A 14,545-nucleotide genomic window follows, 5' to 3' on the forward strand; every position below is an offset into this window, starting at 1 on the left:
AAGGAGCCTCCTGGAGTTGGATTTATCAAATTTCAGATGATTTTCACGAGCTCGAGCTATGTTCAAGGTCTGACGACACTCGGGGGAGAAGCTCTTGAACCCATTGGAGGTGTTTGGCCGTCTGATCCTCCCCTTAATGTGTCATCTGAAGACTGTTGTACGCCATCATCTGTGTCGCCTCGGTTTATTTCCTCGATCATTTTAAGAACTTCTTGCATGGAAGGCCTTTGGTCTGGAACCGTGGCCACACAGGCCATACCTATCTGCAAAAGTTGCACCATCTCCTCCTCTACGTTTTGATACCTCATGAGCTCTACATCGAACACCTCGGCCGTCCATTCCTCCCGCACGACACTTTGGACCCATCTCGGTAAATCAATCCCTTCTTCGCCTAGAGAAGCTTGATTAGGTGCTTTGCCTGTTAATAGCTCTAACAGTAGTACCCCGAAGCTGTAGACATCGGATTTCGGCGTAACCTTTCGGTTTTCGAGCACCTCAGGGGCACGGTAGCCCATTATCCGGTGACTAGGAGGTGTTGAGCTTGAGAAGAGGGGATTGAGTCCGAAATCTGATACGGAGGCATGGAGATTGTCTTGTTTGAGAAGGATATTCGAGGACTTGATGTTTCCATGAACTATATTTTCAGATACATGGAGGTGGGCAATTCCTCTCGCAGCACATAATGCTATTCTCAGTCTACTGTCCCAGTCTAGGGGAGGGCGGCCCGAGCCACGACTACCTGTAAAATGATTATACATCAGCTCTGTTTTATAATCAGTATAACTGAGTCCCAATCAAATGCAAGAATCAATGCATTTTAGGAAACTCCCAGATAGATAAACAGGGCAAATGGAATGTAGCAAGCCATAGGCTACAATGATCCAAGAAGTACTCGAGTATGTCGGGCATTAATGATGCCATATAGAAATTTTCTTTCCAAGCTCAAGCTCGTTCGAGGTGGCCAAACAACAAGATCAATGATTCGACATACAGAACTCAAAAGATATCATATTGCATAACAAAACTTACAAATCAATTTTAATCAATCAAAAGTTGAAAAGAAACAAAAATGCTTGCTTCCGAAAATAGACCCTCCTCGGATTCTCTACATTATTCGTTTCTTGGTACAATCAATAGTAAAACCATCATCATTTCTAATCGAACATCATAAACCACCACTCAAGAAAAGGCAAAAAAGGAAGAAGCACAATCATTAAATCAATTGCCTTAGTGCCTACCCCGTTCAATCGGTGAAGTACATAATCACTGGATCAAGAGCCATTTCTTATTTCATGCATCACCAAAGACAGATATTTGAACAACGAAAGTGTTGCCGTAAAAAAACATTTCAAGAAAAGGTGGCAGCTGTAGGCAACTACTTCATGGCCATGGGCCTATACTTAACTTCTTTTTGAGTGAATATGGTATACATATCGGCCCCTTACATGTGCACAGACTGTCAAAATAGCAATAACATTGATTGAAAGGTCAATTCTTGGTTTTCAAATGGGTACATGAGAGGAACCTAAGTTTAAAAAAGGCACGATATATCATATTATGTGTAACATATGGCAAAAAATATTATGTTTCATTCTATTCTACGTAACATTCCTATATAATGAATCATAACTTCTTTTATCTTTCCATAATCAGTATATATGATAAATTTCTGTTGATGATAGACAGATGGTCACACAAAAATATTACAAAAACTTCTTCTCATAAAATATATGAATATGATTGCATATATCAAAAATATGTGTGGAAGTATGTTACACCGAAAACGTATTTTGCGGTCTAGTATAATGTAAATGTAAAATCTTTAAAGTATTCATGTAAATTGGAAAGAAAACATGATAATGGAGTGACCACACACACATAACGTCAAGATAGGGGAAAGGCATTCACATTTAAAGAGGAAAATAGAGTGGTCATCAAATTTTCTTTCATTATAACAGTAATGAAGGAGAGGAGCATGTGTATCGGTACTTGTCTTGCCATGTATGTGAACAAGAGCTAAGGGCAACCCAAATAGCCACACTTATTGTTTCACAATTTTGAGGAATCTAGAATATACTTTTCATATCTTTTTATTTAATAAATATTACATACCAAAAAGACTCAAACCATGTGAATGGGTCTACACTCTACACCAATAGAACAACAATAGTTAACTATTAAACACGAACGATTAAAAGCAAATAAAAGTTATTATTTTTATGAGTAGATCTCTTGTGAGACGGTCTCACGAGTCTTTATCTGTGAGACGGGTCACCCCTACCGATATTCACAATAAAAAGTAATACTTTTAGCATAAAAAATAATAATTTTTATGGATAACCCAAATAAGATATCTGTCTCACAAAATACGACCCGTGAAACCGTCTCACCCAAGTTTTTGGCTATTTTGTAAGTTATTACTATTCTGAATTCAAATTATAAATCAATTTCTGACACGTATGGGTAGGTGGAGACTCCAAATCTCCAATTATTGATTGAAAAGAACTGGCGTTTTCGTGGTGGACAACATTTCAATATGTGAGCAATAAAGTCTCGGGCTAATTAACTAAAGAAAAAGAAACTTCATCCGGAATTTTCGTGGCTTTCCACCCCTCGTTTCTAATGAATATGCACCATACAAAGGAATTTACTGATTTTAAAATAGTAGTAACACGATTAGAAAAACAAATTCAAAACAATTTATATAATATAATATATCATACCTTGGCTTTTGAATGAATCAAACCAAAACTCACCAATTAGTATGTGCCTCTAGCCGACGAGATAAGATAATTTTGATTATATGGACAGATATGAGAAACTTAACAAGTATTTTCAACTAAGTTTCTCGTAATTTATTTTTTTTAAAGAAAAGTTTTTCAAATAAGATTAATAATCTGCAACAAAATCTAGGAATTCGTTACTGAAAAAAGGGAACAAAATGGAGACAAAATCTTGGTAAAGAAATCTAAGGCAAAGGCCACCCAGAATACACAAGAAAATGACAATCTTGAAGAGAAAGAATTACCATGGAGAAGAGCAGATAAGCTTCCAGCAGGCAAGTAATCATAGATCAGCAATTTCTCATCCTTGGAATAGTAAAAAGCTCTCAAACGAAGCAAATTCGGATGCTTTACAGTGCCCAGATTCTGCATTAGCTCCTCGAATTCTTTCTTAGCATACACCACGTCCTTAAGCCTCTTCACCACAACAATTGTGCCTTCCCCTAAAACTGCTTTGTAACTTGTTCCCACACTCCCCTTCCCCAGCACTTCTGCCGAGGCCCTAAGCAAATCCTCCAAATCGAAACTGTAGCCCCCGTCGGGAACGAAAACAAGCTTACTGGGTTGCGCCAATGGACCCCCTGAGACGTCGTCTCTCGACGAAGATGTTCCAGCCTCTCCCACTGCCATGGCCTCTGTTGTTATGGGCGGTTTCGGAGCTTTTGAGCTTTCTTTGGTCCTTCTTCTTCTCCAGAGAAGGAAAATTACTGCAAGGATGAGAAGAAGTAATAGTACTCCGCCGGCAACTGATATTCCAATAATGGCGGCAGTTGAGAGTTTTTTATGTTTCTTTTGGGGAGTGGCGTTGGGAAGCAATGTTGGAGAAGGGGACGGAGAGGGGAAAAATGGGTTGCACGAGGGCAATGGGTCGCCGCACAAATCGACGTTGTTCGCGAATGCGAGCCTGGGAAATTTTGCGAACCCCGTGGGGATTGAACCGTTGAGACGGTTGTTGGCGACGCTAAAATCGACGAGTCTGGGTGGGACATTGCTAGGAATTTTGCCCGTGAATCCATTGTTCTCGAGAAAAAGGCCTGTCAAACTAGTCAGATTGCCGATAGAAAACGGAATTGAGCCGGTTAAGTTGTTGGACGAGAGGTCCAGCCGAGTAATCCGACCCATGTCAGCGATACTCGCCGGGAAATCACCGGTTAACACGTTGTTCTGGAGGTAGAGGCTGCGGAGTAGCTTGAGTTGGGAGAAATCACGTGGGATTTCTCCGGTGAGCCTGTTGGCCCGCAGGCTTAGGACTCGAAGCTGAGTAAGCCGACCTAGTGTGTTTGGCGGGATTCTGCCGACGAGCCCAACACCGGGAAGCCTCAAAAAGTACACTGAAGAATTGGTGGCATCGCATCCCACCCCAACCCAGCTGCAGGCCGATTCAGACTCGTTCCACACCAGGCGTCTCTCGTGCGGAACTTGCGAGAGGAACGCGAGCAACGCTTGCTTATCCTGAGTCGGCTCCGAGCCGGCTCTCCCACTGCTCACTAGCAACACGAACACCACCCTATACAACAACAGCATGACTAGGCCAAAACCATCTCCCCGCCTAAAACTCTGCCCCATTGCGCTTCTTATTTCCGTTTCTTGTCAAAGAATCCAAATCAATGGCAACAAATTTACGGGTTTTTCCCTTAAGACAGCAAATCCCAGCAAGAATCCATTAATGGAAACAGACGGTTAAAAGAAAAGATGGCCGGCGATGGAGAGAAAAACAAAAACTAATAATGTGAGGTGAGCTTTACGCGAAATCTGAAACGTGAACCACTACTGTTGGTCTGCCTTTTGTCGGCTTGCAACCCATTCTTCCATCATCATCTTTCCATCGCAGCTTGAATATATATATATATATATATATATATATATATATATATATATATATATATATATATATATATTGGAATGTCAAAAGATTATTAATTGAAAAGTCAAATTCATTCATAAACTATTTATTTGATATGGCTAAATATCATATAATATTTATTATTTTAATCGAGTAATTGATTTCCAACATTTCCTCGTGAATCATGTTTCAAATATCTGATTCTGTATTAATCTCTTACATTTTTATAATAAATATAAGTTAGAAAATTATTTTTGTTGGGATTATTTGAAAACAAAAACTAGGACCAAGAAAAAAATCCTATTAAAATAAAAAATGCCTATTTAATAATTTATAAGCCCTTTCCTATTTTATTTCCCCAGAATAATCTTTCCATGTGAAAATGTATATACTTTCCTTTTTCATAGCTAGAATAATCATTATCATTAACATTAAATATATATATTTTTTTCTCCTTTTTCATAGCTAGATTATTGCAGGGGAAAACTTTAATATTAAATTATATCCTCCACTAAAGTGTAATAACTTTAAAATTGAGAATACTACTTTCCAACAGTTCCTATTATCTTTTGCCAATAAAAAAATAAATCTAATTTAGAAACACAACCAAACATAATTTTTACTCCTTCAAAATATTTCCCAACCCTGATGCCGCCAAAACAAAAACGTACTAACTGATATCCTGGTAGATGTATGGCCCCGTATGGCTTGGCTCAGGCTCTGGTATCTGCTCTGCTATTGGGACCAAGTCAGAATAGAATGAACGGATAGAGTTGGGCCAAATCCCACGGTTGAGCCGGAGGTCGAGCGAGATTTGGGGCGGAGCTCCATGCGTCATATTCAGGAAGTATCCAGCTCTGAGGTAATGTGATCGAGCTCGGGGTAGGATTGTCGGTGGTAAGGGTCGTGGGTGATATTTAGGGGAGAATACAGTGAAGCAATGGGTTGGGTTTAAATTCATGGCGGGTAACATGTTTTAATGAATCAGTCCCGTTTTTTCTTTTTTTTTTTTTTTGAAGAAAGAATCAGTCCCGTTTTATATAATAATAAGGTTGCGTTTGGTTGGAAGGATATGATAAACTAATGATTAGTATGTAAATGATAAAGAAAATGATTGTGGTAGGATTGTAATATATGGTGTAAAATAATATTATGTTTAGTAAGATTTTTAAGTGTAGGATAATTTTGAATTTTTTGATGAACGGACAATGGCGGCGGCGGCGGCGGAGGCGACGACGACGACAATAGCGGCGGCGGCCGGCGGCCAGAAAAGGCCGGTCGGAAATGTCGACCGGCACCGGAAATAGTCGGTGCCGACGCCGGCGGTCCGTCGGCGGTCGGCCGGCGGCGCCGGCGGGAAGTGGTGGTGAGTTTGAATATAATAGAAGGGTAAAATTGGAAAAATATGAGATATTAAGAGTTGGATAAATAATCCTAGGGGGTGAGGAGGTATTATTTAACCTACCTAATATAACCTAATCATTCATAAGATGGATTGACTTGGTTAAATAATCACGCGTACCAAACAACTGACTAGGTAGGATAAAATAATCTATCTCGGCTAATCATCCGAACCAAACGCGGCCTAATAATATATTTTTATTTTATTTTATATTATATATTAAATAATGAATCTCCAAATACTTAACCTAAAATACAATATTTTTGTTTCTTGTTGTTGAACTATTATTAAAATGTTATGTGTTGGACATTGAAGTTTTGGTGATGAGCATTGATATCGTAAAAATTCAGAAGCAGCAAAATTAAACAACATTAGCATAAATCAGAAGCATATAAATTCAGTACTCTGGTCAGAATCGATCATAAATGTTACCGAATATTTTGGAGCGCCGATTTTTGTATAAGACTACTGATCATCTAAACAGACATAAATGAGAAAACATAAACTCGGTAAACCAAATATTTAGAAGAATGTTCAGTACAATAAATCAAGAAGTTATTCTGACGGCAAATTACAAGTCTGCATCACAAGCGATAAAAATACATTCTATTTCAGGACAACATTAGTTATGCATGAAAAGTGAAACAACAATATTTATTGTCATTTTATGATGGCTTTATAGACATTCGGATTTGTAAATCAACTATAAAATGTCATAAATATCTTTCAGCAGAAGATCCAACACTCTCATTGATCAATTATCTTACACTCCTAAAAAAATATCAGAAGCACATACTCAAAGCTATATAAGATCCTCTAGATATCAAACTGTGTAACACCCAAATTCGACTAATATCAAGACGAATCTTTCCAACATACTTATGTCCTCACTCACATATGCTTTAGGAACCTTAGCAGAGAATCACTCATCCAGAGTTACCCCAAATCAAGCACGCTTAACTTTAGAATTATTATGTGATTAGCTCCTAAAAAGAATATGCACATTCTTGATATGAGTAGTCAATCTCAAATCTTTTAAGTTCTCCTCAATTGTACAGTAACGTACATGCAAAATCTTGTAATCCCTCTCATTCTGGTGTGGAATTGGTTCATCCATGTTTCATTCGTCTAGAAGCCCGTCAGAAGCCTTTAATTGTCCATGCAACCTCTTGGCACCAACAATAAGTCCCCTCCTTCTTCGGCTTATCAGCTTCCACTCGGTTCCTCCCCGAACCACGTTGTACTAAAAAATTTCGGCTTTGATACTAATTGTAATACTCCAGATTCGACAAGTCCCCAATGTCGATCAATTATCTTACACTCCTAAAAAGAAATATCAGAAGCACACACTCAAAGCTATATCAAACCCTCTAGAGATCATTACGCCCCAAATTCGACGACTGTTCCCCACTATCAAGACGTGTTTTACCCTCACTCACAACACCCTAGGAAACATCCCAAGGGATCACTCCTCTCAAAGTTGCCCCAAGTCAAGCACGCGTAATATGAATTCCTAAAAAGTAAATATACACTCTTGATATGATTAGTACCCTAAAATGAAATATCAGAAACACATACTTAAAGCTATATCAGACCCTCTAGGGATAAATCACGCACCAGATTCGACGAATGTCCCCCACTATCAAGACGAGTATTTTTAGCGTGATTTTATCCTCAATCACAGAAACCCTAGGAAACATCTAAGGGGATCACTCATCCCAGAGTTGCCCCAAGTCAAGCACGCATAAATTTGGAATGAACTCCTAAAAAGATGAAGCATCTTTTTATATGATTAGTAACTATCAATCTTTTAAGTCATCCTCAATTGTACGGTCACATGCATGCACAATATTGGAATCCATTTCATTCCGGTGTGAATTGGTTCGTCCATGTTCTCTTCGTCTAGATGCCCGTCAGAAGTCGTTCATTTTCCATACAACCTCTTGGCACCGGCAATCACTTCACGCCATCTTTGGCCTTGAACGTCATGTGCCCATCAGCTTCCACTTGGTTCCTCTCTGAACCACACCGTACTAAGAGAGGTCGGCTCTGATACCAACTGTAATACCCCATATTCGACAATCGTCCTCGTTTTACCAAGACGAGTCATTCTAGCGTGCTTATGTCCTCACTTATATGAGCCCCAAAAAAATTCCCAAAACTTCTCATGGGTCACCCATCCCAGAATTATCTCATGTCAAACATATTTAACTTTGAAGTTCTCATGTGATGTGCTCTCGAAATAAGATGCACTTTCTTGATATGAGTAGTGCCTATCAAATATTTTAAGTCATCATCGATTGTATAGTCTCATACCTGCACAGTCTTGGAATCCTTCTCATTCCAGTGTGGGATCGGTTCATCCATGTTCCTTTCATCTAGAAGTCTGTCAAAAGCCGTCTATTGTCCATACAACCTCTTGGTACCGACGATCACTCCCCGCCTCTACGACCCTGAGCATCACAATATGTGCTATTAAAACAAGAAAACACTCACTGTAATTCTTATATTTTTATTAAATGTGAGTTTTTCTAAACTGATATAAGTAGTAATTATAATAAGACCTATGTAAGAAATCTATTGGTGCACTAAAAGTCTCAGTAGACAATGTTAAATTCTAATGAAGTGGGTAGTTACAAAGTTTTGTATTACCAACATCTTCTATTGAGTATCTTTTGGAAACAGAAGAAGAAGAGACGTAGAATGATTCAACCTTTAACTTCCAAAAACAATTCCTTGTGTTTTATTTTATATGCTACAGAATTGTTGTTCACAAAGTCCCGGTAGACTTCTTCTGCATTAAATATCAATTGTCTAATGAGCTTTGACGGTCAAGAATCAGACATCCTCTGCTAATTCCAGTAGAAGTCGTTTGAAGACAAATCTAAAAATTTTAAAAGGATGTTAATTCATCCCATTTAAATCACTTTTGTCAATCCTAATATTGTCGTTTGGAATTAATTTTGAATTTTTTTATTATGTATTTACTAGAAGTAAAAATGTGTTATGGGATCGTGGATTAACCACATACCTAGAATACAACTCGAACATGTCGGATTTTGGTGCTGGTGGGGCGGGTCTAGGTGGATCCAATTTTTTTTTTTGGAGGGACAGGTCCTAAGATTTGCCAAACCCTTCCCAAACTCGCTCTGTTACCAACTTTAGGCGAATTTGGTGTCAAATATATCCAAAGATAGTGTCTTGTCTAGATAAAGAAATATTTGAGGTAAATATGGGACCAATTTCAATTAGTAAAGGATTGTTTCCATAATCTTATCAATATTTGTGTATAAATACAAGGTTTGCTCTATTTTTATTCATTCAACATAATTGCATTCTTAATGCATTATAATTTTTTTAATTTTTTGTAAGCATTATATTGACTCGAGTGTCGGAGAAGTTACGTATTGGAAAACTCTTCTGATGCTTTTTTATGAGTGTTTGGTAATAATGAGCGGGAGTGGGAGTGCCAGTGTGACTGCGAGTGCGAGTGCAAGTTCGGCCATGTCTTATAGATAAGATAGCTCTTGCTTGGAAAAGTGACATGTATTGTCGATTCGCGTTTTCAGGTAACATCACTAATGAAAACTATTTTTTATGCAAAATCTTGGTCTGAATTAAAAACAAAGAATGTAGTGTAAGAACTCATTATCTTTATATAAAAGTGCAATATACATGTTGAGTAATGCACTAGATCAGGTCCAATGTAAGATAGTAGGCCTTCAATGCTTAGTTTAATTGTGTGTAACTGTTGCAAAAAAAAAAATCACTATCTTGAGGTGATCGTTCTTAACACCACCATAGCCTAATGGGCATCGATGCGCGTAGCACTTATTAAATAGCAATTGTAATATTGTATAAGCCAAAAAATAAAAATTCCCACTATTATATAATATTTGTTGAAAATAAGATTTTTGTAAATATTGAAAATTAGTGTGTGATGATGTAAGTAATGATGTATTTATTTTTGAATTATTTCCAAAGAAATTCTATAAATATGTCTCTCAATTTATGAAGAAAAACACAATTGAGTGGAGAAAATTTTATAAAGTGTGTAATTTAATATATTTTGTGAGTTTGAGATTTTTACTTTTTACCATAAATTTTTATTTTTAACATGTGAGTATTTCACTGCTGATATATTTTTATTGTGTTATATCATAATTATTGTGTATAATGTCACAGTATCATATAAAAGGAGTCTCTAACACTTCATTATAATAATGTGATGTGATATACATAATTATATAAATATGATCAACATTATATATATCATATTATTAACATAAAATTATACATATACATACATTTATTTATTTTTAAGATTTTGTAAAGGATCATAAACTGCTAGTTTTACCTTATAAATATGATTTCACAAACACATTCAAGCACTCCAAACGTACTCTTCCTCCCTAAAATTTTTCTTCATCAATTTTTTGAAGAAGAATAAGATGGTTTTTCAATGTTATTTTGGTTATTATACTCGTTAGTTTTGTAATTATCGAATAATATTTGCCTCGAGTTTTTTCTTTATTTTTAAAAATGCTTGTACTTATAATTTATTCGTTACCTTGTATTGCCATATTAATAGATTTAGAACTTAATTAATAAAATGCATTGTTATTTTTTTTACTACCACATGCCAAATTTGACGAAGTTCGAATCTGCTGCGCTCGACATTATGGGAAAAACTTATATATCATGGACTCTCGATGTAGAAATGTATCTTGAGTCGTTGGACATAAATGAGATGATTAAAGAAAATGGTATCTCATCATCACACAAAAAAAACAGCAAAAGCTATGATATTTTTGCATCGACATCTTGATGAAGATTAAAATGTAAATATCTCATTGAAAAAGATCACATGGCTTTATGGAAATGATTAAAAAAATATTTGAACAAATAAGGAAAGTTATACATCCGACCGCCAATGATGAATGGAATATGCTAAGATTCTAAGATTTTAAGAAAGTCAGTGATTACAACTCGATAATGTATCGAATAATCTCATAATTAAAATTTTTTTGACATGAGGTTATGGAATCGAAAATACTTGAAAAAATATTTTTCACTTTTCACGTATCAAATATAACTTTACAACAACAATAGAGTGCGTAGATTTGCGAGATATTTTGAACTTATCACATGTTTTCTTGTGGTGGAAAAGAACAACGAGCTACTTGTGAGAAATCATCAGTCCCGACCCACTGGATCAACAGCAATTCCAGAAGCAAATGTTGAAAGAAAAAATAAATTTAAACCTGGAAACCTAAATTAAAGTCAAAGACAAGGTTTTGGTCGTGGACGTGGTCGTGGTCGCAGACGTGATTTTGAGAACAATCGAGAAAGTTACTTATATAACTTATCTCAAAAAGACGTCACGAACCACCCATTAAAAAGGCATAATAAGAACATGAGTGTTAATGATAATAACTTAAAATGATTTGAAAGTTCTTGTTTTAGATGCGACATTCTAGGACATTGGTCTTGTATTTGTCGAGCCCCCGAGCATCTTTGTAAGCTCTATAAAGAATCAATAAAGTGAAAAGAAAAAGAGACCAACTTCACTGAACACAATAACCGTTTGAGTGATTCAACTCATTTTGATGCTGCATATTTTCTTAATGATTTATCTGAAAATGATCAATATATCGATGGAATAGAAATATAAAATATTTTATTTTTCATGTACTCATATGATAATATTTTATTATATAATTTTTATATGTGTTATCATCAATAGACTGGTGGAATATAAATGTAAATATTTTATTTTTCATGTACTTATATGATAATGTTTTATTGTATAATTATGATATGCGTTATATTTTTCAATAAATTACATATGTATTGTCAGTAATTTTTTTCATTGCATATTTTTTTGAAATTCAAATATGAAAATTGATGTAAAGAAAGTTAAAAAAGAAGCTAATCAAATGAAAGTTAGTGTGGGGACCCGGACGTTAATCGTAATCATAATCGTCATTGGGACTAATTAATCAATTATAAAATAGGTTCTAATTTTTTTTTTAAAATGTGGAACGTAGTGAAATCGAACTCATATACATATCAGTATAAAATAAAATACAAGTCCTGTATTTGCATGCATTCAACTAAACTAAGGTTTAACAACTAATGTCAAGTGTTCCAACCCTATTATACATCATAATCCAAGTCCGGAGCCTCCACTCTAATCACGATCTCTCCTCATCTCCTGGACCCTGATCCTGTCCCACCTGTTGTCATATACACATACAGACAAGACAACAGCCGGATAACTCCGGTGAGAATAAATCCCAGTATAAATCAACGAAACATGCAATCATATAAACAAATATAAAGCATGTAATCAGATAACAGATATATGTATCAAAATCTGAAACATAACCAATCATAGGATGTCGACAATGATCATAACTCTATCATTCAGACTAGACTCAATCCTAGTCTAGGGATCCTGGTTTCCAAATGTGGTGTTCCTATATCGAATTCCGTAATAGAAGGAACTCTGATCCTATTACTCGATATAACCAAATATGGTGTTCCTATATCGAATTCCGTAATAGAAAAATTCCAATTCTATTTACTCGATATAACCAAACATCCGGTGTCCTGACCTAACCGTCATGGACTGTAGCTCTATCGCTAATATCCTATCTTGAGACCTCGTTCAATGTGCCCGTGGCGATCCCACCACTGTCAGGCACTTCCGTCCCAAGATGTATACACTATCCTGTGACATCGTGCAATGTGCCCGTGACGATCCCACCACTATCAGGCACTTCTGTCACAAGATTACTCGTCTGATACCTGCTATCTATAAATCAAGAGAACAAGTATATCAGTCAAATCAATGCAATATCAATGCAATAAAGTAAAGTATGTGATTTAGGGAAACTCAAGTCTAAACCGACTCAAGTCGATCTCCCAGTACCACATTGACTTATACATTACTTTCGTCGGTTCTGGCTCAGTCGAAGTCCTAAATTCACAGTCTGTCTGGCAATGACAATATCAATAATCTCATGTCAATATACCTTTCAAATTAATCACAATCTGGATTTAATTTAAAATCAACAGCTTAACGGTACAATTTCAATATCCCCGTCAATACAATATCCTCAAATCACAGTTACAATCCATAACTCATATCCAATACAATCCGTAATCCAATCACAATTCAAATCTATCTGGTATAAATCAATATACCCTAAAAATTCATAACAATTCCATAATCAGTCCGTTTCTCAATCTGACTTCGATTCTACGATGTCTAACATATCAAGAACATCATATATGAATCCTATTCAATTCCGACAATAGCATAATTTCAAAGCATGTCAAAACGTAGTAAAACTTACGTCCAGTTGTAGCCTACGTCGATAGGAACACAATACTGCAGTCAGATTCAAAATCAGACGGACGGATCTTTCACAAAAGGCGTAAGGATTTTTACGATACTTCCTCGAGGCTCTTCTCGATTTCCTCCTTCAGAATTCTGAGGAAAAGATGAAGAAGCTTTATATATATATTGCATGTAATTCGTACGCGGCTTCTCCAGAATTTCGCTCATTTCAGGCGGCGCTCGGGCGGTGCTAAACTACCGCTCGAGCGCGGCATGTTCTGTCCAAGCTCCTTTGGGATTACACATTGGCGCTCGGGTGGTCACAAACTACCGCCCGGGCGCCACCTCCTCTGCCCGAAACATGTTCCTATTGAACATTGGCGCTCGGGCGGTCATTTTCTACCGCTCGGGCGCCAATGGTTCTGTCCAGAAATTGCACCCTTCATATGATTTGGTCAATCTGGTCTCGTAATAGCCCGTCTATAATTATATCCATTCATAATCAATAATCATCTCAGATTACGATAATTAATTTCTCGGGCATTACAGTTAGTATACCTGATAGTGGTACAACACAATATTCTTCGAGATAAAATATATTTCTTGGAACTAAAACCAACAAAAACAATAGTGAATACAATATCAGGTCATGTAGACTTGATTAAAGGTTGTGGTAAAACACATTTTTTGTTATCTAATGCTACAAAATTTCTGATAAATGATGTTTTGCACTCACCACAATTGAAAAAAAAATTGTTGTGTTTTAATTACATATATTCCTATGGATAAGATAATCAGATAACAAATGAAGGAAATGAGAAATATATGTGCCTTACTGCATATAAATCAGAAAAGAAATATGCAGTTGAAAAACTACCAATGCTCCTAACTGGGTTGCATTATACACATATAAGTCCAATTAAATAAAACATGGTAGTTGATAACTCTTCAATATTAATTAATTGGCATGATCAATTAGGACATCTTGGTTCAACAGTGATGCGAAAATTTATAGAAAATACACATGGTCATCCGCTGAAAGACCAGAAAATCTTTTAAAATAATAAGTTTCAATGTAAATCATGTTCTTTTGGAAAACTTATTATAAAACAATCATCAGCTAAAATTCTGAAACGTCCACTACTTTTTAAACCTTAAAATCCTATTAA

At 36.2% G+C, this 14,545-nt stretch overlaps 1 protein-coding gene across 1 annotated transcript; it reads right to left on the bottom strand.

The window, feature by feature from the left end:
• On the bottom strand, nt 1-4,614 carry LOC140839624 (probable inactive receptor kinase At2g26730). Its single transcript, XM_073206458.1, has 2 exons — nt 3,029-4,614; nt 1-739 (listed from the first exon to the last, which is right to left on the bottom strand). Exons 1-2 carry the CDS (start codon nt 4,347-4,349, stop codon nt 63-65), a joined length of 1,998 nt encoding a protein of 665 aa, XP_073062559.1. The 5' UTR covers nt 4,350-4,614; the 3' UTR covers nt 1-62.
• Nucleotides 4,615-14,545: the final 9,931 nt, after the last annotated feature.

The sequence above is a fragment of the Primulina eburnea genome, chromosome 8 (assembly GCF_022965805.1).
Source record: "Primulina eburnea isolate SZY01 chromosome 8, ASM2296580v1, whole genome shotgun sequence".
NCBI lineage: Eukaryota > Viridiplantae > Streptophyta > Magnoliopsida > Lamiales > Gesneriaceae > Primulina > Primulina eburnea.